The 27,487-nt window shown below is 35.5% G+C and overlaps 2 protein-coding genes and 1 pseudogene across 2 annotated transcripts; 2 read left to right on the plus strand and 1 right to left on the minus strand.

Annotated features, from left to right (window-relative positions):
• Positions 1-227: 227 nt before the first annotated feature.
• LOC141848720 (sister chromatid cohesion protein PDS5 homolog C-like) lies at positions 228-14,782 on the minus strand (annotated as a pseudogene).
• Positions 14,783-17,321: 2,539 nt separating this feature from the next.
• On the plus strand, positions 17,322-21,360 carry LOC141848238 (uncharacterized). The gene is made up of 3 exons (XM_074736297.1): positions 17,322-17,602; positions 19,501-19,524; positions 20,862-21,360. Exons 1-3 carry the CDS (start codon positions 17,383-17,385, stop codon positions 21,161-21,163), a joined length of 546 nt encoding a protein of 181 aa, XP_074592398.1. The 5' UTR covers positions 17,322-17,382; the 3' UTR covers positions 21,164-21,360.
• A 935-nt stretch (positions 21,361-22,295) lies between these two features.
• LOC141811655 (Golgi SNAP receptor complex member 1-1-like) lies at positions 22,296-27,167 on the plus strand. The gene is made up of 5 exons (XM_074699681.1): positions 22,296-22,477; positions 25,271-25,498; positions 25,623-25,787; positions 26,647-26,760; positions 26,853-27,167. The coding sequence occupies exons 1-5, from the start codon at positions 22,442-22,444 to the stop codon at positions 26,943-26,945; spliced, it is 636 nt and encodes a 211-aa protein (XP_074555782.1). The 5' UTR covers positions 22,296-22,441; the 3' UTR covers positions 26,946-27,167.
• Positions 27,168-27,487: the final 320 nt, after the last annotated feature.

The raw sequence follows: 27,487 nt of genomic DNA on the forward strand, positions 1-27,487 counted from the left end.
TTGCCGTGGGTCAGAAACTGCACTTAGGAAATTGAATAGCAAGGATCACATAGTTAAAAAGTCAGCATTAAAAAACTAAGCAATTAAAGATTAGACAAGGACTGACAAATGTTATTTTGGTCGTAGAGAAACAAGAGAATTGCTGCTATAATACTTTGTCCCATGAATGTTACACCTGAAAACCTAACATGCTGGCGACATGTAGAAACACAAGTGACTACGCAAAATGACCACCATGGGCAACTACAAGTCTACAACGCCATGGTTAAGGCATTAAGTCTTTACAGTGGCCAAGTCAGAAGTTGTAGGTAGGTAATTTTAACTATACAAATAGACTACGTAGAACTTAGCTACCTTAAAATTTCCAGAAATTGGTTTGTTTTTCCATCCATATAGTGGGAAACTACAATAGAGTCGCAGATTGCAAGCTTTGCACCCACAATTCTCCAGTCGGGATATCAGCGCCCACATTGGGTTATACCCAAATGGTAAAATACAGTGATGCCGGGCCTGATGAAATTATGGTATTAGTAAGAGTTGTTGATAGACACTCAGGTCCGTCTTTTTCTCTTCCTTCTCTTCTTACTGGGAGCATCGCTCACTGAGGTCTCATGCGTTGTATTCAACTGCACCTTTCCTGGTTCCTCAGATCCTCTAAGCTTGACTCTCCCCTTTCCAGAAGCAATATTCGCCTTTGTTTCAGTGCCTGATTCTGGAGTGATGTCATCCTTTATTTTCAACACTGAGTTTGAATTGTCACTGTTTAGTTTGCCTTTCAGGGAATCCCTTCTGACCTTCCTACCAACAGACTTACGAGTGCCATCAATAGATTTCCTGCCAGATTTGTAATAGTTATCCTTCACCTCAGTTCCAGCTATATCTGTAGATTGATCAACCTTCAAACTGCCATCCATGGGCCGCATAAGTTCCTTCTTAAGCTTATTGCCAGGCTCAGTGCTGCCATCTTTCGATTTACTTGCAGCTCTCTCTGTTATTTTAATCGAAGAGCTGGTGGTATCATGAAGGTTTGAAGAGGCAGCTTTAGAAGGTCTACCTTTGCGGCGATGACCAGATCCAGACGCTGTGTTACTGGTGTCAAAGAAAAACTATTACACTCCAATAAGTTGGGTAACAAACAAGGATTCAAGTATAGTTCTTATCAACCTTTTTGTAGTTGGCTCTTTATCAGTTTCCTTTGAGATGGATGTTGACGTTAATTTCGTTCGTTTCCTTCTTGGCCTAATTCAATTGAAAATAACAAACAGCAAACAGCAAAAAAATTTACATAAAATACCACAATAAAACAACCTTTATCCAAAAGTCACTGTACTCTACTATCTGAAACACCAAAATCATGTTAGAATTTTGCAAGGTGATGTCCTAACTTTTTACAATTTCAATTAATCTAGGGGACTAGCTTCAGACATGCAATCTCTGAAAGGTCTTGTTGCTCAAAATATAAATTAATCCTTATTGTAAAAAATATTCCAAGTTGAGGAATATAGATGTAGATAATTGAAAAATATCAGGTTAAGCAGCAGAAATATTTGTTTCTGAATAAAAAAATATTACAATTTCATAATGGTATAGAAACAACTACAGATGTAAATGAGAAACCAAAATAGTAGTGAACTGCAATCTGAAAATTTCATGGGGTTCTACATACATGTAAGATCCTAAAAGTAAGTATAGAGCCATATTAAAACCCTTAGGGCAGAGCATTGTTGTTTAGTAATTTTTCAACAAGTTTCAAATCATAACTACCATAAGGCTGAGTAATATCCACAATTCTTCTATTTACAATGCAGTTTTCACTCCAATCATTCCAACTTGAAATTAACCAAACTGGTTGGGAAAATAAGAAGTCATTTTTATGATTATTTATAAAGCCAAAATAAACCAAATGTTTTGGTGTGAGCTGTGCAGTGACAATTGTTCTTTGCACTAATTAGGATGTGAAATTGAAATATAATATTATGCTATTTCAAAAATTGTTGACGTTTTGATTCAGCCTGAACAAGGAAATTCAAGTTGAAAGTTTAGAAAAAGATTTTGTTTGCATTTGAAAGCTGAAGCAAAGTTCGGAAACCATCAGAAATACATAAAGGATAACAAATCTGATTTAGCATAATTCCCTGAGCAAATATTAATAATTAATGCGAATAATTAATTATTCATCACAACAAACCTGCAGAAAATAAATTGTGGAAATGTAAGGCTTACACTGGAAATACATAAAAGCAGAATAAAATTCAGAACAGTTTTTAGTTACGTGAAATGTTAACAGAACATACTCTTCTGAAGAAGCTTCATGATTTTTGGAGTCTTCTATTTGTTCCTGCAGGCCAAATCAGTGAAAATTAGTACAAAAGCAACATGCACATATAAAAAGAGATTTGGAATAATTCACAGACCGTATCATGTTCGCTGCCATCCTTAACCAATTTCCAACGTTCTTTACTCAACAATAGTATTTCTACCTCGCCATCAATATAGGTAATCTGAACAGCATTAAAATGTTGTACAAAAAAATCAAAGTCACATGTTATACTAGATTGCAGAAGCAACAAAAGCTACATGCAGAAGCTGACATTATTTATACCTTGTGCTTTCTCGAAACATTGTCATAAGAATCAACAACACCATCATAAAACCTGAGAGAAGAAAATCATTAATGCAAAATAGCAATTGGCAACTAAATAACATAATAGATACGTAATATCAATAAACCTTGGAAAAGGACAAGCTAGGATATCATGACACCACTGATATAAATTACTAAATATCAATGGCAGTAAGAGAAACATAGTAATGCAAACTCCACTTTAGTCAAGCCACTTAATTCATGTCCATCTATTAGATGTAGATAGAAAACAGTTAACAGAGTAAGAAAACAATGGACAAAACCAAAGGGTTTAACAACCATAGTTGTGGGTTTGGAAGTTGATATGTAGAGAAATGAGATATGCATATGATTGCTATTTTTGCTGATTGAGGAGAGCATTCCTAGATGTATGAGAAAATATCCAAAAGACGTGATGCAGATGGAAACCAAATAAATGGTTTAGTTATGGATAATGATGGGAGATTATAAAATCTAACAAAAGAAGACAAATAAAAGAATCATGTCAAAGTAATACATTTAACTATAAATAAAGTTATAGGAGGCATACAACAAAATGAAACAACAAAATTATAGTGCGCACAGCACATGCAGTACATCCATACTATTCTGTTGACAAGGAATCTTTCCTTCTGTAAACCCAACCAGGAAGTGATTTTTCAGAATTTGCAACAAACAGCCATTTGGCTTCAAGTGAAAATGTTTCTAACAGTGAAATCACATAGGCCAACAGAAAACCAGAGTAGATTTCATACATAAACAAAATTATACTCACTTCTTATCCATTGGCCACCATACCCTAATTTTGGAACCAACAAGGTCCTCGCCCACTTCTTTCTTGCGAGTTCGTATTCCAAAAATCTAAATGAATAGAAGTGCTCACAAATCAAACCTCATATTTATGAACTATAAGAGGGTAAATGAACAAGGGCAATACACAGTAGAAGACAAAAAAGAAGGAAAATAAATGTCTAAACTATATAATAATTATAGTCTAAAGAAAATAAATGTGATTCCAAATTATCCTAATCTACAAGAAAATAATTACAGAATAAAATCTCAATTTTAGTCAATATGGACTTCTCAAATGTTTTAATTTGAGTTAAGCCAATATTATGCTACTTAGATGACTATCTGAATAGATAATGACCATTGTGTATAAAGGATAAAGGGTAAAAAAAACTTAGAACCATCATGTGTAACAACTTATATTAAACTGAAATAAATCAATAGTACTATGAGTGGACATTTTAGAAAGCATGGAGGTATATGGAATACTGGTAAATTGCAAGTGTGTGTACAATTTACCAAATATAGATGTTGAACAGGAACATAAAAAACACTATACATGAAGCAACAGAATTGTAAAGTCACAGAATGAAAGCAACCCTTGGCATAATCCTTAGGCTCTAACAAACATACTTGTCACTCTGAACTCTCATAAAAAACACTGTACATTAAGAAACAGTATTGCAAAATCACTGAATAAAAGCAAGTGATCCTTTAGTTAACAAACCCAAGGCTTTAACAAGCACACTTGTCAGTCTGAACTATCTATACCCAACTAAACTTGTACAAATTCAGATGTTATAAGTTGCAATATAACCACAATTATACAAGTGCTAACTAAAGAAAATTTCAAAGTTAAACAAGCAGACATTTAAGGAAAAATCAAGAAATAGAAACCCTGGATGGGCTACAATATGCATTATCCAGCCAGAAGGGAAAGGCCTAGATAACAATTGAGTAACATGTCAGGTTCACATCTTTTTTACATTGAACGTGAGAACAAACATTTTCTCATCAAAAATACTCTGACCCTTTATGATAATTGTCGAATGACATGATACTTGAGTCCATGATAACAGATGTCTAGAAAACACAATAGTAGATATCTTGAAGCACAATAGTAAACAGGAGTGAAACTATTCTGAAACATCTCATTTAGCTGGCTGACCAACACTATGGGACGACAATGAATCATCTTCCTCACATTGACACAGTGTGGAAGATCTTACAAATATATTTAAAAAAGAAAGAGAATAACATATGGAAAAAAAGATAAGTTGGTTAATGTTATACCAGTTCGTAAAACAATGATGCATACAGCTCTCGAATAATTATTACTGAGACGAACATAAGAAATCCTACAATAGTCCAAGTTATTGGTTGAAGACAACACCTTTACAACTGGTTCCATGGTTGTATCATCTTGAGCCTTGAGATTATCATGCTGCTTAATTTTGGATTTCCGTAGTTTTTGTAATGTATCTTCATCATTAGTCTTGCTCGTTGATCCCTTTCTTCCTCTTCTTCTTTGAGATTTCTCCACCAGATCTTTTGCAACAGTTGCTCGTTTGATATTAGCATGATCATCATCATCTAATTCTTTCAACTCAGTATCTTTCAGAGAGAGACTTTTGTCAACCACCTTAGATACTTCCTCTTGCAAAGCAGACACAGATTGTTTTGATGCAGATAAATTTGAACCAAATCGGCCTCGTTTTCGTTGGGTTGCACTAGGAATTTTCATTTGGGCTCCGAATGAATCTGTAATCCGCAGCAACATCAGCTGCACAAGCAGAGGCAGGTCATGTATATTTTTATGGTTCTATGATCTTTAGTATGAGATACATAAAAAAAATCAGCACCATCTCAAAGAAAAAAAAGGCAGAGCTGCAGCATACTTACCATTAGTTTTGCGGGATTCAAGATCCAAAACAGCATCTAGCTTTACATCTTTTGGTCCCACCTTGCCTGAAACATCTTTGTCAGCTGCAGCAGCTGTTTTGGATTGATCAGCCAGAATAGAAGATTCAGGCTTGTGCTCTGGATAAGAGGATCTGAGTGTTGATTCACTAATATTATTACTCTTTACTGAGTTAAGCGATTTCTCAGGAGCAGTACCTTCTTCAGGACAAAGTACTGTTACTTCCACCTTTGCAGATTCCTGAAATAGAAGGAATCAACATCCATTCATGCACCTGAAGAAACCTATCAGAAACAGCCATTTCAGACAGTTGTCATCTGCCTGAAAGACTAATGAGTGGGTAATCAAATGATGAAAAACAAAAACAAATAATGAATTATCTAACAAATCTATCAAAGAGAGATAGGCATTAAAATTAGTAAAAATAGATAACAGCCTTTTGGCAAATATGTGTGACCCAAGGTGCATGTTGAGAAAAACAAACACACTCATTTATAATAATAGATACAAAAAACTAAAAAAACACAAAAATGTGATGACATGAAGTCAGTGAGAAAGAATGAGTGAAAATATAAATTAATAGACAATGATCATAAAATTCTGTTTAATCTCATCCATTTTTGGCCAGAGACAGATCTTTTACCTTCATTTGAATCCCTAGGCAAAGATATATCATTAGTATTATTCTGATCCTTTAACTAATTTATAACAGCATTAATACAGATTCTCCTATATCCCTTGCACCTACAATTGTAATTGATTTAACTTGTCCAACTATACACTTGTTTGTCTTTGAACATATTTGCATCAACTTATTTCTCTCTTTTTATCTTCTATTACAACAACACATAATTACTTCGGGATTGTAGTAATTTTAATTACTTTTCAAGTAACCCCACATATTCATCTATGTATTATCATCTTTGCTATATTAAATTTTTACACAGGTATGTTCGTACCTGTCCAACACTCTAGTCAATAAAGTAGAAAGGTTATATGCTTACCTTCAAAACCTACAGAATTTTCCTTCAAAATGTTGTCCTATCAGTTGTAGAATTTTCGTTCTAGTCTAGAAACTTATGCTGATCACACAAAAATTCAAAAGTTCCCCTCCACTTCAACCACTTAGTCCTTTACCATATGCATTCCTTAAACTCTCTGGTCCAATAACCGCCTAGAGACTCTTGTATAATCCTTTTTACTAAGTCCGCAATAATCATTCACAATCCTTCTTCCGATACCCCTGATCCTCAAAAATATCTTTAGAGAGAAATTATCATACTACAACTTCAAAACAAACAAAAGTATAACCCCTTTTTCAACAATTTGAGACTCAAAGATAGTTATTTATACCTTTTGGCCAACAATTTGAGACCCAAAGAGCACCTTCAGACAGATGTTCATTGTAAACAATAAGTGCAAAATGCTAAAAATACAGAACCATGAACAACTACATCAAGATGACGAAAAATAATTTTTAGCATAAATTATTGAACTAAAATTTCACAACCAAAAGTGTCTAAGAACTGTCAGGGCAAGAAGGATGCAAGCAAGATATAAGCTACTTATGGAATCCAGAGAGAAGCACTGACAAGATGTGAAAAATTCATTGAGAACAAAATCATAAGAGAGACCAATTCATTATGAGAGATCAATTTATTGTTACATCCAAATAGTTGCGAAAATTTTATCATAAAGCTAAATGACTCTAAAATAGATCTTAACTATGTATTAACAAAATTATCCATTACAATAGTTAATTTTAATTGCAAGCAGTAAGGTAGCTTTTCATATATGCTGTCCATATACAATAAGCTGCAATTAATAAAATTTCCAAAGATTAAATGTACTTGCAACAGAATGATATTACATTTTGTCTATTTAGTGAGTTCAGGGTAATGAGGATAAGATACTAAAAAAATATCTTTCTATTACATATATGATGTCCTCACAAACACATACATAAAAAAGAATCGAGAAATTGCTATAAGCTTTAACTTCAGTACCTTGCTAGCAACATACTACTTTAGTGAGACAGCAGACCTGCACCACGATCAACCTAGTTGTATAAGACTTACTAACCCATGGCTCTCTCTCTCTCTCTCAAGAAATGCCAAAAGCAACTCATCTCTTTTGCATGAGAACTAATCTTCCTGCTTGTTATGGAATTGAATCATCCACAAACTTGGGATGAGTTTACTCTCTTCAGTTAGCACTAATAGGGTGTACCTACATTGCATTACGGAGGCAACCAGTCAGGTAATTGATTTCACAATTCCATTGAATTTGTGGGCTCACTCGTGATATCACAACTCATCAAAATTGAAGTGATCATTAAGAAAATGAGAACTCCATCTCTTATCTCCATATTGGAGAGGATTGTCAGCTATAGTTTATTCTCTATATTGTCAAAGCACCCCAGCTGCTAGATGAAATCTAAGTCCGAGAAGTATTTGTAAGAGGGAGTCAATAGTGATGTTATTGTGAGCAAATTGCTCAAGTTTAATCGAGAAAGATCTCTCCAAAAGGCAAGACACAAGGACAGTTTAGGCACCTCCTTCCTAGGGTCTTTACAAGTACAAATAAGAAATAAGGCAAACAGGGAAGAAATATTATTCACTTTACAAAACATATGCCAGTCAAATCAAGAAGAGAATGACCATTTTCCATGTCAGGGAATGAATCTCTTTTATTTTAGAAAAAAAAATGAATTTCCTATCTCTTAATAAACAAATATCTAAAACAAAAATCTCCAAGATTAATTGTTACTTATAGAAAATAGCATCAATATTAAGTTGACTACATCACATGCACACATCCATAATCCGAAATTAATGAGCAATAAAAACGTATACGCACCATAATTTCACCTGATGTATTCCTGTCATTTTGCTTTATTCCACCATAACTTTCTTGGCATATGGAGTCTACAAGTTTACCATAATCATTAGAAAATGAGCCGACAGATTGTGATAATTCCAAAAAATATGGTTTTAATTTCCCAGCACAATTTCTGATAACTTTTTCCCCTAGCTTGCGTACAGCAGGCAAAATATTCTGAGGACAAACAAAAAGTTAGATCAGATAATAATTTCATTAAATGAGACAATAAATGTTGAAAGGCAGACATTTACTTTATCATAATTTTTAACAGTATCCAGCAGACATGATATTAACTCTGAGGAAATATCTTCACTTTCCTCAATAACCAGTGTCATAATCATCTCCATTGAAGATAAGACCACCTCAGAATGGTTTGGCCTGAAAAATCAAACAAAAATTAGCTTACAAGTGTTCTAATAAGTTATAAAATCAGCTGAATCAACAAGTAAGCGATGCTAACCACCTACTGGCAAGAAAAAAATTAAAGTGGATGCTTCAGATGCGGAAAGATGAATCAGATCATCAACGTAACCCTGTACTTGTAATTTGCAGAGTACATTAACAGCATCAGTTTGACTACATTACCAAAACTTTGAAATCTGTCCAAACAAAGCTTTTGATCTTGATTTTTGGTGAATCCCTAATACCTGCATAGAGGCACTTTGATGCAGGAGGATTTGTTGGATCTTTTTTATTATTTTAAGCAATTTTTGAGTTTTTGGTAATTAAGATATTTTTGATAATTTCTATCATTTTGTATTTTAGGATTTTGAGTCCGTTGAAGGTTTTTAGGATTTAGAATATGTTAAGATTTTTTTTTCTGTTAAGATTTTTTCTTTCTTTTGCATCTAATGGATTTGGTCTATTTAAATAATTATTTGGGATGATGTCAAAGTTTATGTTTTGTGGATTAATAATATTTTCGACATTGCCATTTATTTTCCTATTTCTTGATATTCTTCCGAGTCAATAAGTTTTAGAAGATTGTTTCCGATCAACAGAATCAATGCTATCCGCAGGATAATCGCTATCCCGACCTGCGCCAGTTGGTATCAGTGCCTATCAAATCCGATGAATGGTCATCATGGTCGTGATCGTGACAGACAGGTTCCCACTGAGGAAGTCTCACACCATGATTATAGTACCCAAGACGAGATTTTTGATCTACAAAGAAAAGTTGCAAAATTAACTCAACGTCTGACGACGCGGGATCTTAAAAGTCATGAGTTCCTTTATTCTAATTCTGATTCCACTTTTCAAAACCCCTTTCATAATCGCAGAAACCGTGGTCGAGGGGAACGATACGAAGATATCAAGTTTCTAGTTGATTTTCTCAAATTGTTTGGTACGTTACAAGCAGAGGAATTTATGATTGGATTAACGAAGTAGAGAGAATTTTTTATTAGATGAAGTACCTGATCGGATGAAAGTAAAATTGATTGCCGTCAAACTCAGAAGTCAAACATCCACATGGTGGGGATAGTTGCGGCACTCACGAAAAAAACAAGGCAATACCAAGATCATTGATTGGGAAAAGATGAAGAAGCAAATGAAGAGTCACTTTCTTTCTTTCGGCTACACTCAAACTTTGTTTCAATGACGTCAGGCGTCCAGGCAAGGTGCAAGATCAGTCGATGATTACACGGAGGAATTTTACCAGTTGATTGAGGAAGACAATACCAAGGTGATTAGCAAGTCAATGTATGACAATGACGAAGCTGACAATGATAGTTGTATAACTGAAACTAATGAAAACACAACAGTAAATGATATTGATGCCATTGAATCTGAATTTGCTATTTCAAAGGAATCAGAAGAATCTAGCTCTTCTTTGGCTGGTTCGATTGAAGTCGAAAGGTTATTGGATAATGAAAGAAAAAGGTGCCAATGGAGAATCTGGGGTTTTAGAAGAGAGTCAAGTGCCCCTTGAAGAACATAAAGCATCAACTTTAGTTGTTGAAAAGGTGACGACCAGTTTAGGTAGACCACAAGCATGTTACATAGTTAAAATCCTAAGAATCATGACAATCAACTTTCAGCAAGCATACAGACTGCACTGTCAGAAGTACATGAGAAAACACAGAAGGGATTCTATCAAAGTTTCTATGAAGTGATAGAAGAGGATGATAGAAGACTCCAAATTTGAAAGAGATTACCAAGGAAACTCCTTCAAGTCCACCGACCAAAGAACAAGAGAAGCAATGATAAACTATAGTAGCAGAAATTCGATCAGTGCAGAATACAAAGAAATATGGCTCACCAGCAAGCATAACAAAGCAGCTGTCTCAGAATTAACTTTCAGCAATATTGTTCTTTTGGAAGAAACAAAAACATTCAGAATTTTATCGATGTATCAATGGCGCTAGTGCTTGTACTGGGTAACAGCGGGAAACTTCATTACATAGTAAAATTTGGTAATGAGTTTATCACACACAGTGGCCCTATATTGTACAGAGAACACTAGCTGAACAATATGAAGATTCATACCAGTCACTATCTATTCTTGTCCAACTTGCAAATCAATGAAATATCAGAAGGTGTTCAGAAGTCGAATAGAGTCCTTGAAACATGTTCCGACAGCTCACACTTTGACAAGGATTTGATCAAAATCGAAAGGGAGCTTTTGAAAGGAGCCATAGATCTGGAGGAGTCACTGAAAATGCTTGTCACTCTACAAGAAACTTCAGATTTCATGGTTGGCTCACAAGGGAGGCAAATTAGATTGTTAAAGGACAAGGGAGAAGATGAATCCTCCAGAAACAAAGCACATCGGAAGAATACACACTCCAAAAGTAGGATTTCTTTTGATGGGTCCGTCGATCATTTCTTCAAAGCAAACATGAATCAAGGGCAGAGAGAGCCATCTTTTAACAGTAAAAGCATCATGAATATGCCACACAAGCAGATCAATTTGACCTTTGGCAGTCATTAGTAAAAGGTGACATGGATGGTTATCATCGAATCTCATCCATACATAAGCTTGGGTCTGTTGGTGAAGATTGCATTCTTAATAGGGCATCATCTTCGCAATCACGACAAGCTACTGATGAACCAGAGATTGTTGGATTTAATCGACCATGCAGACTTCCTGTAAGATTATATGTTAGGAATGTTGATCAAGATCTTGAATATTTAGAAGATGTGCAGCCCTTGATAATTGGGGCAGTGTTTCCTATTTAAATAGAGCAGTTGAGATTCACAAGGAAGGAAGCAATTGCATGACACTGAAGCATGCATTGAGAAATATACTTCGAGATATCTTTGGTGAAGAAGCACCTACTAATGCAAATGAACTTGACAGAACCGAGGAAGCTGATTTTGCCTACAGAGATTCAGAAATCACTTGTACGAAAAATGATTTAGTAGAAGAATCAAGCTTTGGAAGACAAGGACCAAATAAAGCTACTCTAGCATGCATCTGCCACAACAAACGATTGCCAAGTTGATGTCAGATGATCTTCCTGTTGGACTACCACCTTCTAAACTCAAGGGCGAGTTTTTTGCAAGAGGATTCGTTGGATCTTTTTTATTATTTTTAATAATTTTTAAATTTTTTGGTAATTAGGATATTTTTGGTAATTTCTATCTTTTGTATTTTAGGATTTTGAATCCGTTTAGGGTTTTTAGAATTTAGAATCTGTTAAGATTTTTTTCTTTTCTGTTAGGATTTTTCTTTCTTTTGCATCTTAAGGTTTTAGGTCTATTTAAACAAATGTTTGGGATGATGTGTTTTGTGGATTAATAATATTTTTTTGTTGTTGTCATTTATTTTCCTATTTCCTAGTATTCTTCCAAGTCAATATGTTTTAGAAGATTCTTTTCAACATTCGCAGTCGATCAACGGAATCAATACTGCCCATAGGATAATCGATATCACGTCCGGTGTCACACTTCTACTATAAATCACTCTTGTGTAGCAGCATACTATGACAGTAGAAAATGAGCTTGTTTGGAATATAATTTGGATCCCTTGAATCTTATGAATCCTTAGTAATAAAGTCTAATAGTAACTACGGCCGATCTTCAATTCCTAAGATTGCCTCAGGCAAGGATCTACTCTATCATCTTTCCAAGTTCACATTCAAGTTGTATTGACCAAAGTAACAGACTAAACTTGATATAGGATTTAACAAACCATTATATCTACAACCCAAAACATCAAACACCTTAGAGAACGAACATGCTTTTGTCTTCTTAATCATCCTTGATCCGTTTCTGATCTTTATCAAATTGAATCAAAATACAGGAAATGTTGCCAAGATTTTTATTCCAAGATTAACCAATGAGTACATACTTCTGAATAAATAATTTTTTCTAAGTTTATCACGTCCTCCAACCAATAAAGCATCCAGATTTGTTTATATTTAGAATCCAATGTAGTCCCAGATTCTACCATCAGATTAACTTCTCCATTCATAAGGCATGAAGTCTATGATTGAGTTCCCAGTAAATTCTTATTGGTTAAAATGTAGTGTATCAAAACAGGGAAATATAAAAAAAAAATTAATCATCAAACTTACTTATTACCTTATCGTCTTTAGAAAATGGGAAAACATTTCTAGAATCAAAGCATCACATTCAAGATCCAACATCAGAACACATGACCTAACTTTTGCAACAGTTTCCAGCATTGAAACTCTCTTGGGAAATGAGCGACTTGACATATCATCCAAATTTTCAAATGCTCGGACAATCAACTGAAATATTTCCTGAAAAATTCGAGTTTGAAAATGTCACTAAAACTGAAACTAAAAGACACAACGATTATCTAAAGGATATCTACATAAATACAGGTTTACTAACCTTCATTAGATCATCATCATACGGAGCTTCAGGTGCTGTTATTCTTGTGATTTCACTAAAGCATGCTGCGACAGCCACTTTAACATCTACATCTGAATGTCTCAACAGCTCCTTAGCCACCAATGATCTAATCAAGGGGTTAAGTACATTTGACATTGATTGTGCTGGGGATTGCTCCACTTTTGATAACAGGCCCTCAGTTTGCTAGGAAATGACAGATGAAAGTGAAACAATGCAACTAGCAATGAATTTTTCACTTAAAAAACGCACAAGCAAACAAAATCAATCATAGACTGATTTCAATGGATCACCTGGAAATCAAGGAGCTGATAGGAAATCATTTCAGGTCAAAAATAGAGTTTCCTAGCATAGCAACCAAAAATAACTAATTGGGGTCTATCTAAATAGATATCAAGTGGGTTAAGCATAAAACTTTAAAAATCAACTTATCCCTATCCACATTTACCAAGTGGATTGTGATTGGCATTGGCAAATCTGATTTTATCTGAAAAAAGCCTATTGAATCAGCCAAAAGAACCATCAGAAGATATGTAAAACTACCTAAAATTGGATGGATTTAGCAAGAAATCAGCAAGATTTAGGTGTTTCATCAAATCTCACTCAGTTCAACTCCGAAAAAAGGAAAAGAAAGAGAGGGGAAGAGAGAGAGAGATAAGCTGCACTTGTCAAAAGCTACATGATTGGTGAAGGGTACTCTATTGGCCATGACAGATGCAGTGTAATTTGGATGGTGCAGAGGTGGAATCTTGGTGTGAGATTTGGAACAGAGGCATACACGAGGTGAAGTTTAACTGCCATTAATACTGGCAGCATCGGCGTGCACTTTGTGAAAGTTCAACAATACAAGGTCAGTAGAAAAGCATTTCTTGGCCATTAACAACTAGCAAGAATCACATTAGTAGTATGAGATTAACTGGACAACAAATCAGAATGCCATAGTAAATAGAACTATGAAATGAGCTACATCAAACCATATAACATCCGAGAAAATGGACATTTTACTATGATAATACTGAAACCACATTGAGCAAGTAGAATAAACAGTGCTTTGATACAACTGATGAATGTGTAGCCAACATTGTCAAAAACCCTATAGCGCAAAACTACCAACAATATCAATAAACTCTAACCGACCTGATCATTCACATAACCTTCTGGGATCTATGCTCAAATAACTCTTATAATAAAAAATTATTTTCAGGGGAGAACAATCTAAACTCACGCAGTAGACAATACAATTTTAAGTAATTCAACGTAAAACAAACCATGATTCAAACATGTATACAAATAAAATGTCCTTCCTTTAGCAACTAGCAGGGAAAGTGGCAGTAAATATTGCTGAGGCTTACATCCAGAATGGAAAGAAGTTCATCAACAGCAGATGGAGGAGACAAAAGCCTGCTTCCAACCTCCCGGAGCTGATCCTCCAGCTCATTCTCCTTGGTTGCCATTGCTCAGAGCTTCAGATCCGGGATTCGTCGATCTCCCACAATATCTAAGAAGTCAATACCTTAGGAGCACCAGATTAAATAAAGGAAACAAGGAAATAGATCGTAGCGTCAGGCTCCTCGCCAAAAAGACCACGAAGAGGATATACGTTTCGAATCATACCTTTGCACAATAATCTACCGTCTTCTTTGTTCGTCGGCGATTCAGCGCCCCGGCAAATCTAGGGTTTTGGAGGCCGGGGAGGTGTACAGGCTCGAAAGGTACGAGGGGGAGAGAGAGAGACAGAGAGAGGAGAAAGAAAGAGTCTGGTTTACTCGGAAGATGAATGCCAGACCTGGCGGTACCCGTCCGGTGTATGCAATCGGATTTACTGAGAGAGGTTCACGTCCGCCTCTGGGTTTCAAATCGACGCGTTCCGCTCGCTGACGTGCAGTTCACGTGACACTACTATTGATGAGGTGGCGGTTCCCTTTCATTTTAGACATTTACTGAATAAAATCCTATTTTATTAGCGTTTTTCTTTTTCCAATTTAAAAAAAAGCAACATCTCATATTATAATTTTTTAATCAAAACTATTATAATATAAAATAATATTAGTTTCAAAGTGTCCTGGACTACGGTGCACCAGTTAAATCCTTAAATAGATAATTAGACCTTTTGAATTTGAATTTAAATTTAAGTTTAAAGTATAGGAGATTTTTCCTCTAACCCGATTTACTTTGATTATCGGTGTGAAATTTTCGTAAAATCAGATCGATCATCTTCAAAATTAATGTATTATACTTGGATTTCTTTTGTGGATATCTCTCTTGACGATAAGTCATCAATGTTAACTAGTTTAGGAACTTTCTTGATGTAGCTCAAGGTTTCCTCTCTTTACACTTACGCGGGTCAATGTCTTCTTAGGGTTCTACTTGCTCGAGTTTTCTCTGACCATGACTAACACCTAATGATGACAATCACCTCATAATTAAATTTGATTCGACTTTACTTAGCCCGACTTGAAGGGAGGACGTGTAATGGTATCTGAGTTATTTCCTGAGCATCCGGTCACACTTCTCGATTGATCAGTTTCATTTTGCGAGCGTTCTCGACTCGTCAATATCCTTCCCTAAGCACTTAACCCTTATCTAATAACATCCCATTCAAACTTGAAAAGGTCATTCGGGATATGCGCTCCCAAGCACTCAATGTTCATCTAGCAACATCCCATTTGGATTCAAGAAGATCGCTTGAGATTTGCGCTCCCAAGGACTCAATGTTCGTCCAACAACATCTCATTCAAACTCAGAAAGGTCGCTGGGAATTTGCACTACCAAGCACTTAATATTCATCCAACAACATTTCATTCGGACTCAAGAAGGTCACTCGGGATCTACGCTCCTGAGAACTTAGTATTATTCGTCCCAATAACATCTCTTTCGGACTCAAAAAAATCGTTTGGGACCTGTGCTCCTGAGCACTCAGGGTTCATCTAACAACAACCCATTCGAATTCGAGAGCCCACCTAGAATTAGTCAATCCGGCACTCGACCTCAACTTTGACGATTTGACACCCTAACAAAATGACTAGTGCATATGGTGGACACAAACCATCCTATGTGAAGATTCTTTCGACGGACAACTCATGGACACGTGTCATCCTATGTTTCAACGACTATTATCCCTTGGTGCCCTAGTCGTCGATGAACAGCTCATGGAGAGTTAGACCATGTTAGGCTATGATTTAACGATTGCCTTCCATTTTGTTTAGTTGACGAACACAACATCATATCCTTCCATTCCATTTATGGAATGGAAGGATATGATCTAAAAGACATATCCTTTCATTAATATTTTTGAGGTATAAATGAAATATTATGTTCTAAGAGATGTATGTGTTTTTTAATATTTAAATAAAAGATTATGATAAAAAAGATATGTCTCATTCCAATACTATGAAATATCATTCTACATAAATAATCAAATATCATATTCATAATAAAAATCTTCTCTCAAAAATATTTACTTTCAAAATATTATTTATATATTATTATATACTACAATAACAATATACAATTATTGAATTTAGTAAATCTAAGGCACTCAAAATTATTTTCAAACGTGTACTTTGAAAATAATATTTTTAAGAAATTTATTATATCCTAAAGGAATATTTATTCAGTCCAAGTATATCACCATTGTTGGAGTAAATAGTTTGTCAAGAAAAATAAGTATATGTGTTTTAGATTTGTTCTTTAATTTATTTAAAAATTTATAGAGTTTCTCTACAGTGAAAATTTTATTGTAAAATTAAAATTAAAGAAGTAAAATCCTATAATAATCGATCACCATCACTTTTATTTATCGGAAACACAAACTTCTACACGTCAGTTACGCTTAAATAAGAAAGCAGACTCAATTTTGCAGTCCACTCGTTACTCGAAAACTTGAGATCGAGGATGATTCTTTTTTTTTAAATTCAGAGACATAATTGAATTGGTTATAATAGAATAAAATTATAGAAGAGGATAAGATTCGAAGTTGAAATAATATTCTCCTTCGTCGTAATTATATAAGATCGATGTGCGAGGAGGCTATGGCTATTGCGGCGGAGGATGAACGGCATATCATCGCGCCGGCGTTGTTCGTCTCGCGTGAAGTGAAACCAATTACTCTGCTGCCTCCGGTCAACGAGTAGAACCGGAACCGAGACCGTCACAAGAACAGAATTTTGAATGAATCGAAGTCTTGGTCGGTTTAACGAGTAGAGCCGGACCAAGACCGGTTCACTTACCCGAATCATATTACTGATTCGAGCTGCTCCTTCCTTCCGCATTCTGTGGCTTTCACTGAGCTTGAAGCCCACTCGACCGACGGAACCGTTCAGTGAAGGAAACACAAAAGGACGAGATGTCGAGCGCAGGTCGGCCGTCGGGGGCGTGCCTCAAATGCTTGCTGGTGACCTTCGCAGTCGCCTCGGCGCTGTGCGTCTCTGGCCCCGCCCTCTACTGGCGCTTCAAGAAAGGCTTTGCCACCGCCCGATCTCTCTCTTCCTCTTCCACCCTTCCCGGATGCGCCCCTTGCGTCTGCGATTGCCCGCCCCCTCTCTCTCTCGATGCCGTCGCACCTGGTGATCTCTTTTCTTTTTCTTTTTTAAATTCCTCCCTTGGTTTCCAATACTGATCTGGGTATTGTGGTTGATCCGATCCATTTTTTTCGTAGTTAGAAGGATGGATCTGGTCAAAATTGGAAATTTTGATACTTAGGATCTTTCAGTGGCTGGGAGATGTGTTTCATCCAAATTTTCTCGGTTTCAGATTTGGCAATCTTGCTAATGCATTGTCTATGCAAGTTGTAGGTGTATGACATTCTATCTCATCTATAATTGGATTTTTGCTCCATTGGAGTTTTCGGGACTGTCTAATTTCGTGATACAGTATGCGAATTACTAGGATAGGCAAAAAGCGTATATCGTTGAAGGGTAATTAGGACTAGATCCTATAAATAACAAACCAAGAACATGTATTAAGGTGGCATCGGGAATTTATTATCATCATTTTATCATCTTGTTTTCTAGGGAATGCTATGTGTTTATTTCTTAAACTAACCTAGTCTTTGACATTGCATTGTCACCGCACAAATTTACCATTTTCTAATGCACCTATGAACGTTTCATATATGCTTATGGTACACATATATTTTTAAGAGTGTGTCCCGTTGCCCTTTGATCGGTATCGTTCCTTTATAGTAAAAAAAATTATGACTCAAGATAGAAAATTTGAGATTGAATATGATTTTGCCTTGTCCATGAAGATGTAATAGTTCTTCTTATAGGAGAGATAAGCTCTATTAAGTTAAATTTTTGCCCCCTCTCTCTGACCATGTTTGAAGAATTCTTCCCAACCTCCCTAACCTGTACTGCTAGACAGAAGAGGCCCTGGAGTGACATTCAATCTCATTTAACCCAGAATAATTGGTCAAATCCATTTTCATAACATTCTTAACTTAATATCCCTCAAATATGTTGATTATTGTTCATCTGAAAAGTCTTCCATCCAAGTAGCAATTCAACATGATTCATGATTTCATTTAGTTGCCATAAACTTAAGCCAATCCCAAGAGTCTCCATACTTGCAATAAAGTTAGCCACTTTTAACCTTCTACTTATTGTTCTGCTGAGAAATTTCATTTCTCATTGACCATATAACAGTCCAACAATTGATTCCATAAACAGCAAATAAAATCTGTTGAAATTAAGTACTTCAATTTGGTAAGGCTCAACCTTTCTGCTCCACTATGACCAGCTATTTTCCCCTGTGATCATTTGTACAAATATGCCTCAATTGGCCTCCATAGGCTACCATCTCTCGAGCATTTCAGTTAGTTTTGGAGGTTTTCACTGTAAGATAAAATACATGGAAATGGAACTTCTATCTGGTGTAAAAAATCAATGTGAATAACTGATCTAGTGAGTTGATCCAAATCCAAGCCTAGCAATTTATTATATATCCTTCATCCTCTTCCAGAAAAATTCCTCTTAGTAATCTATCCTAGTTATTGAAGAGAATTAGTTGCCTTTAAAGTGCCATGAAAGCCTAGATTGCCAGCATTCATTAATCGCCCAACACTTGACCTCCTTAGGACTTCCATCATTCGAATCTTTCTTTCTCATGAAAACCCAACCAAATCCCACTTGAAGTTAAACCCTTCTTGATAAGGATTGTATTAAAAATAATTCCATCACTCTTCAATCGATCACTGGAGCATGTTGTTTCTCTCTGTTTCTCAATCCACTGACTGGTATTTTTAGTTTGGAGATATTTGAAGTTGCTAAATCATGTATGACGTCTTACAATCTAGAATTGTACCCTGCATGCAAGTGTTTGTTGTTTCATGCCAACTGTATGAAGCTTTATACAAGTTCTATTCTTGGTCAATGTATGAAATTGTTTATTTGAAGTTTATAAAGGATTCTACTGCATTGTATTTCTTCGTACTAATGTAATTTTCCTTTTTTACCTTTCTCAGGATTGTTGAACCTCTCTGTGACAGGTAAAGAAGCATTTGTAGTTTATTGACATTGAAGCTATATTATGGTGCCAAGTTTTCCAACTATATTTTGTAGTGAATTTAGGCATGGTGGCTTATTTCTCCTTTCATTTCTTTTAACTTTCATTGTATTCCTTCAAATATCTATAAAGCCTAGGCATGTGTGATAAAAAGCATCTGGTGAAAGACTAATTATTTTCTAACTCCTTTTTATGGAACCATGCAATCATTGGATAAATCATGCCTTTGTTCACCCGTCTTTATTGTTCTGATCAACAAATTTCCAGATAGGTTACTATGAGCTTGAAAGATGTTGCACATGCATGCCAGAATAATTGAGATAGAATTCGACCAACAATAGTGAGAACCACCATCATCATCTCTGAGGCTCGCCAATCTTGTCAAACAGCTTGCTGTTGTAGGACTGGAATGTTCCAAGAAATATTTCTGATTGGGTCTTTTATCCAAAAGCTAGTATCTTCTCTGAAGGTTCATATCTGACTACTGATGTTTCTTATCTTTCCAAAATTAGCACAGATGTGTCAATGACCTATAATATATAAGTATAAACTGTCTGACATTACCAACCTAGTCAATGACCTATTATGAACTGAACCAGTAAGTTTCTTGCTCAAGTAACCTCAAGCAACCAGTTTGAGTCATTCCTATTCATCTATTATATTCTAGTGGAGCATAATCAACTCTCTTCATTCTTCAGTGTGTGAACAGTATGCAAATTGATGCTAACAACTGCCATTTGTATAAATTAGAGTCAGCTAACATGCATTTCTCTTGAATATGATTACGGCAGTTGTTAATCACACCGTCATGGACATTGTTTGCCCTATGGGAATTTAGTTTATATTAGTTGATCAAACTGAACTCATATTTGATTAATGTTTTTATTTCAAAATGTCAAATTAATAAGAGTTATGAATTGGTTGACAACGGACAAAGAAGATGAACATATGAATCTATTTATAGTTAGATCACATAAGTATTGGAATCATTAGATAAAGATTCATAATTAGTGAATGTAGCTTCCTTACTAGGAATAAAAAAGGCAATCCTGTGTGTTTATTTGATTGAAATAAATTACTGAGGCTTCTGCAAGCACTCAAAATTCTTCCCAGGGTGGAGAAACTGAATGATAAATGCAGTGTTGTATTTCTGAAGTAAACAAAAGCTGGTTTTAGACAATATACTTGCATGTTTCATTTATTTACTATCACTTGTCATTTTCATTGACTATTGGCACGGTTATCCACACATCTTGTGGTTCTTGATCATGTTTACATGCGAATGTTGACGGTTATCTAACACAACCCTCTGAATTGAAGATTGTGGTAAAAATGATCCTGAGCTCAGCAAGGAGATGGAGAAGCAGTTTGTGGATCTCCTCACAGAGGAAGTGAAGCTACAAGAGGCTGTTGCTGAGGAACATGCTCATCACATGAATGCAACCCTCATCGACGCCAAGAAATCAGCGTCTCAGTACCAGAAAGAGGCTGAGAAATGCATTGCTGCAACTGAGATATGTGAGGAGGCTAGAGAACGAGCTGAGGCATCCCTGAGGAAGGAGAAGAAGATAACAGCACTTTGGGAGCGACGAGCTCGTCAACTAGGGTGGCAAGCTGCATGAGCCAGGGTTCAGTAACTGCTCCAACAGCAACTGCATAAAGGGACTATTTAGAATCAAAATATCAACATTTGCAAAATGTAGAGTTCAATCAGATTCAGTTAACTAACATGAAGAACTTGCTATTTGCTGTGTATTTGATTAGTTAGTAGTTGGATTTGGACGTGTGTTATATGTACAAGGAACAGTGATAAATCTCATAATCGTCATTAAGGTGTATGCCCCAACTAAGGTTGCGGCGATACCGGTCGTCTGCCATCCGCTGCCGGAAGAGAGGTTACGGCGCCGGCCGAGGAAGGGATTTGATCTCTTTGGCAATCTTCTGTCTGCGGCAGGAATTGAGGGCAAAATAAATAGAGTTTTCAAACGGATCACTTACGACGGAGCGAGTTAATTCATTAAAAATCTATTATATGGTGAGGTGTTATGGACCGATCCATTAATTTAGCAGATTGGAAAATTTTCAATCCAATCTAACCCAAGATGGATTGCAGATTAGACGGATCAATTCACGGATTTGTCAAAAAATAAAAAATTTTAAATTTGAATTACAGTTTAAATTTATAAGTTGAAAATTTTAAATTTGAATTGTAATTTAGATAGATCAATCTCACTAATTTATTAAATTTTTTACTTTAATTTTAAAATTTAAAATAAATAAATAAATTTTTTCAATCTACTAATCAATTCAAGTCTATCGTCAATCCACACGGATCGCGAGTCTAGGCAGACCAATTCATCTAAATCAATTTTAAAATGAATTGATAAGATTTCAATTTAATCCATCTAAATTACTTAAAGGATGGATCAATTTGATGATTCAATTTAAATTGACGGCTATAATTATAGGTAGGAATTGATTCGAACTGCTTCAAATGAGCTATGAGCGTTTCTTCACCAGAAGCAGTAACTGATTCCGCTCCAAAAGGACCCCGTCGCATGAAAGCAGCAATTGAACCAAATCTTCATTTGGTTTTATCGCCTTTTGGACCAAGTAACCGGTCGAGTCGATCCCTTGTTGAAACTACTGAGATCCCTTCCCGACCTAGTTAGCCGGTCGAATTCTAGCGGTTTATTTTCCTCGGCCTCGAAATAAACCGGGCGTAGACGTTAGAGGTTGGCGGAGTTTCCAACTCCATCGGTTCGCCCATCGATTTCAACTCTCCGTGAAAGAAGTTCTTGTCCCGGAAACTCGAAGCAACCTTCGTTCTCGCTTACCCTCGCCGCTTCGCATATCTCGATCTCCGCGTCGATCTTGTGGTCGGTCTCTGGTGAGCGATCATGGAGGCGTCCTCGTGGGACGCCCTTAGGAAACAGGTGCCCTAACTTTTTCAGATCCCTTGTAAAATCTTATCTGCTCGAGGTTTTGGTTTTGATCTGATTACGAACATCTGAATTGCTGTTTTTTTTACTTCGCTCCTTTTTATTCTGCCAACTTGGTCTTGAACTGACCATGAATCCGCAAAATTTTGATTGCTCTGGATTTGGATTCCGTTGGTAGGACATGTGGGCGTCTTATTCGTTGAATTTGATTGGGCATCAAGGCACCCAGTGCCTAAGATCTATTGTTTATTATTTTAGTTTGCCTAAAGGCCGTTTTCCACCAATTTTGTTAAAAGAGTTTTCTTGATTACATCGCTTTGAAGTTGAAAGCATGGAAGCTTGCTTCAGATCCTCGAAATGTTAAGGCGACTTAAATTCTTAGTTGCTACTATCTCACCGGATCATGGAATAAATATATTGACACCATATAATATGTAAGAATAAGCATTTAGTACCTATGATAACTCGGATCAGCTGTTACCGCAAAAATACAAATAATGTATAAGGTCTTTTAACTCCTATCGTTCATGTTAATAAGTTTTTTATACATTTCACTTTTCTTAATATGATTTCCTGTAATCCATATTTGAATAAGATGCTTTGGGGAAAAGCTTGTATTGAAGTTCATTTTGGACAAGTATAGAAATTATTTTAGAAAAAAGTAAAAAAGACCACTGGCGACTAGAACAGATGAAGCGTGATGGGTATGTGGAGGCTAATTCACAACCATAACTAGTACTTTAATTTATTTTTTATATTTTAGTGATGAATGTTTGACTTATTAATTAATAAAATAGTCAAAATGTGATCCGGTAGTGATATGGTCTTTGAATTTGGTCCCACTGCATTGGGCAATATAATGAATTATGCCATCATATGCAAAAAAGAAGAAGAAGAAGAAGAAGAAGAAGAAAAATGGAAAAATGATAACAAAACTATGTACCAAGGAAAAAAAAAACAATTGGTGTGTATGTCAAACCATTGTCTATTGATGCTTTATTTGATGTATATGTCGATCTTGTATTTTCAGACAATTGACTCTGTTTGATGGATATGTATATCTTGTATTGTCATTAGTAGATGCTCAATATAAGATGTAGATGGTAACCAAAGAAATTTTATTTGATGATTTATTCTTTGCATAGATGCTCAATGCAAGGATAAAATTTATGTAGCAAATGCCATTAGTTAGGTTTACAATGGCTTTCTATAGTTGTGACTCTAATTGTTTCATGCACGTTGAGGCAAAATTATCTAACTTTACTCACTCACTTATGGCCAAATATAGTGCCTAAAGAAACACAAAAGTTTCAAAAAGAAAAAAAGAATGAAATTTGCGAAACATGACATTCATGATCCGTTCAGCAAGAAATTGCTTTCTTTTCCTTGGGAAGCATTGATATTGTGCACTTTCTTCATTTAAAACTTTAAGAAGTTACTTATGATAAAACATGTCAGCAGATTTGTACAAGATAGCTTTGTTTCCAGACCATACATTTCAACAATTTCTAGAGGATTTTTCTTTTCTCCTTTTTTGTTTACCTATAGAGCTGCGAACTAAATGTTCGTGAACAAGCTTTGTATTCTTCATGGTAAGAGCTTGCTTATGTCCATACAACATGTACAAATTAAATAAATGAACTTGAACAACTCATTCAAATAAATTAACAAGCAGAAATTCATGTGTTTAACTTGTTAATATTCGTGAACAAAGATTGTGAACTATTATGAACAATGTTCACTAACAAAGCATATTCATCATCAAACTATAAAAATATAAATAAATAATTCTCAAAACGAACAAATAAACTTGGAATATCTAGCTTGTTGACCAATCAAACAAGTTTAAAAATGTAAAAATTTTAAATAATCAAATAATCTTAAATTAAGAGAGTAATAACATCTAAATGAACCAAGCTTTGCTCATGCTTGAACCAAGCTCAAGCTCAAAAAAAGAAACCAAGCTTGGCTTGGTCGTTTTGGTTTGGATCAAATACCTTACCATGCAATCTTGAACAACACAAAACTTGACTTGTGTCTGGGTTCATGATAACCTACATGACCACTATTGAACTCATTGGTATTGAGCCACTGTCAAACTTGATAAGAATGTACCATACTTAGGTAGAACATTTTTTCGGTTGAACAAGCCCTTCCCTAAATTTAGTCGCAATGTATGGATACTTGCAAGATAGTTTCTATGTTGGATAGTTCATTAACTGTCATCTAAAAGAATCACTAGTTCAATTTTGTTCAAGTACATTATCAAGCAACCCAAGGGTACTCAATTCTCCATGATTCAAGATGGGTAATCTGTATCAAATGTCACTATTATTTTCTATTTCTTGCCTTGCTTAACTATACATAGGATCATTATTACTCTTTAACATTATAGGTATATATTTTCATTTACTGTCTTTCTAATTATGAATTGTCTTAGTTCTTGTTTCATCTGGAAGACAACATGAATAATAAAAAATTACATCAAGAATACTATCAAGAAAATGAACAGCAGTAGTGAGATGATGCATAGAAATTTTATTTTCTCTAGTGATACTGTATTTTATTTGGTGGAGATAACCTACCTCAATATGTCGCTACAAGTCAATGTCAGCATGCAAGGTTAGCTTGTGGATTAATTTCGGTTTGGGGCTTGCTTGGCAATCATGATAGACAATTTATGGTTATTTCTTAGGACAATCTTTTATGATGGGTATAAAGACATGTCCAACCATTATGCATTTTTCTCCTTAATCAGTAGATACATTTCTTTCTCCTTGTTGATAGGCAAGGAAGCTTGAAGCTCAGTTGGATGAGCAGATGACCTCATATCGTAGACTGGTTTCATCAAAAGCTGATGGTTCGGTAGCTGATTTGGAATCTGGAATTGAACATTTACTGAAGCAACTCCAGCAAGTCAATTTGCAAATGCAGACTTGGGTATCTTCCGGAGGCTCTCAGATCATTTCCCATACATTGACGCGACATAAGGAAATACTACAAGATCTTACTCAGGTGCAAATATATTACTAATATTTTTTTTTTAGTTTGTCAAAGGTTCTGCAAAATTTTTAAAAATAAGATTATGGTACACAAAAATTGTAGAAGTTAACCTGACATTTAATGTGGGATCTTTCAGGAATTTTATAGGCTTCGTTCTGGCCTTAGAGTAAAGCAAGAACGATCATCACTTCTAGAATTTAGAGATTATGATAGAGCAAAAGCAGACATGGAAGATGGTGCTGATTCTACTGAACACGCTTTACTTAAAGAACAAACAGCTCTAAGTAGAAGTTCAGGGCAGGTGCCGTTTCTGTATCCTCACTCCCTCTCAACTTCTATGTATCCCCTTTTAATCTTATTTTACTCTATCTTTTGGATTCCATTTTAATTTCTATCTATATTTTACTTTTTACTTTTTTAGTCATATAAGTGCGTAATTAGAACTTTCATGAGCCTGCTCTGGATGTATTTCACTGGATGCGACCAAAATTACTAAAAGTTTGGTGTCAAATAACATGAATAAATTGTTTATTCAGGTCATGTTTGTAAATACCTAACCAAGTATCTAGAGTATGTGTGCTCAATTTGAACCCACTTTGTCCAATGTTGTTTACCCCGCATCATTATATATTGTTTTTTTTGTCAATGCAAGTAACAATGTCTTAGTTTTGCATCATAACTTGATCCGCTCCACCTCATACAAAAGGTGGGGCGAAGATGAGAAGTTAAATCTCTTCTCCACAACATTGTCATCCTCATTGGCATTAAAGGAACTGTAGGCTGTTGGGTATGCATATACAAAGAAAGTTATTTCTATGAATGTCAAGGTCAATCATTGTGAAGGATTGCAGAGTGCATCACAGCACAATAATTGAAAAATTACTAACAATTCCCAGATTTTCTTAAGGAAATCTGAGGTTTTGTAGTCGCATTTAATGCTGCTCATTCACATATGAACCAAGGATTCCAAATACGACTGGTAGATTGCCCATTTTTTATGGCAGGCACGTGCTACGTCAATGATTTAATGTCGTATCATGAGGCCATGCAAAGAATTGCCTCGTATCTCATTAGCTTTGAAACTATCTTTTTTATGAAGTGATTAATCCTCTTATTCATTTAACTTTTAATTGCACTCCACCATGTTGGTCTTACTGCAGATGGATAATGTAATATCACAAGCCCAAGCTACTCTAGGAACACTTGTTCTTCAGCGTTCCACATTCGGTGGCATCACCACAAAGATCAGCAATGTCAGCAGCAGACTTCCTACGGTATGCTAATACTATATTGGATGGACACACTCTTTGTTTTTTATCAATACAATGCATAGCATCATACAATCTGCCTTTGCCTTTCTCTGCAGGTAAATCACATTTTGTCTTCAATTAGAAGGAAAAAGTCTATTGACACCATAATTTCTCTCTCGTGGCTTCTGTTTGTACATTTCTCATGTTGATTTACTGGTTGTCTAAGTGAAATTAGTCTTCAAGAAATGAAGCCTGCTAGAAGATCATCTTTATGTACTTTATAAAGTTTTTCATTTATACGATCAGAACAATTCCACGGAGAACACTCAACAGGTTATTTTGTATGTAACATGCAGTCACATTCGAATCGTGTGTATTCAGTAACTTGCTATTTTATGTGAGTTTGAATACTGAAAATCTGAAAGATCCAATTCAGTGTTTTAAGTAGTATTTTTAAAACCGGATTTATAGGTAAAATTGACGGCCAGTTCCAGCTGTTTCTAGTTGAATTGGCTTGAGAAGTCACAAAGATCAGCTACTCTTATGCAAAAGATGAAATCTATCATCCCAAGGGCTCCACAAGGTCGATCCTACGATCATCTATGAGGAAGTAAATCGAAAAATTATAGTTGGTCACGATGAGGGAGGGTATTATTTCGATTTCGTCGAGATTCAAATTCTTATCTTCTTCTGCAAGTCTACTCCATCATAATCAACTCAGCTATGTCCTAGAAGCATAAAGATCAGCTAC

Source organism: Curcuma longa, chromosome 17, assembly GCF_044706935.1.
Source record: "Curcuma longa cultivar G26 ecotype Majalengka, Jawa Barat chromosome 17, ITB_CL_G26_1.1, whole genome shotgun sequence".
NCBI lineage: Eukaryota > Viridiplantae > Streptophyta > Magnoliopsida > Zingiberales > Zingiberaceae > Curcuma > Curcuma longa.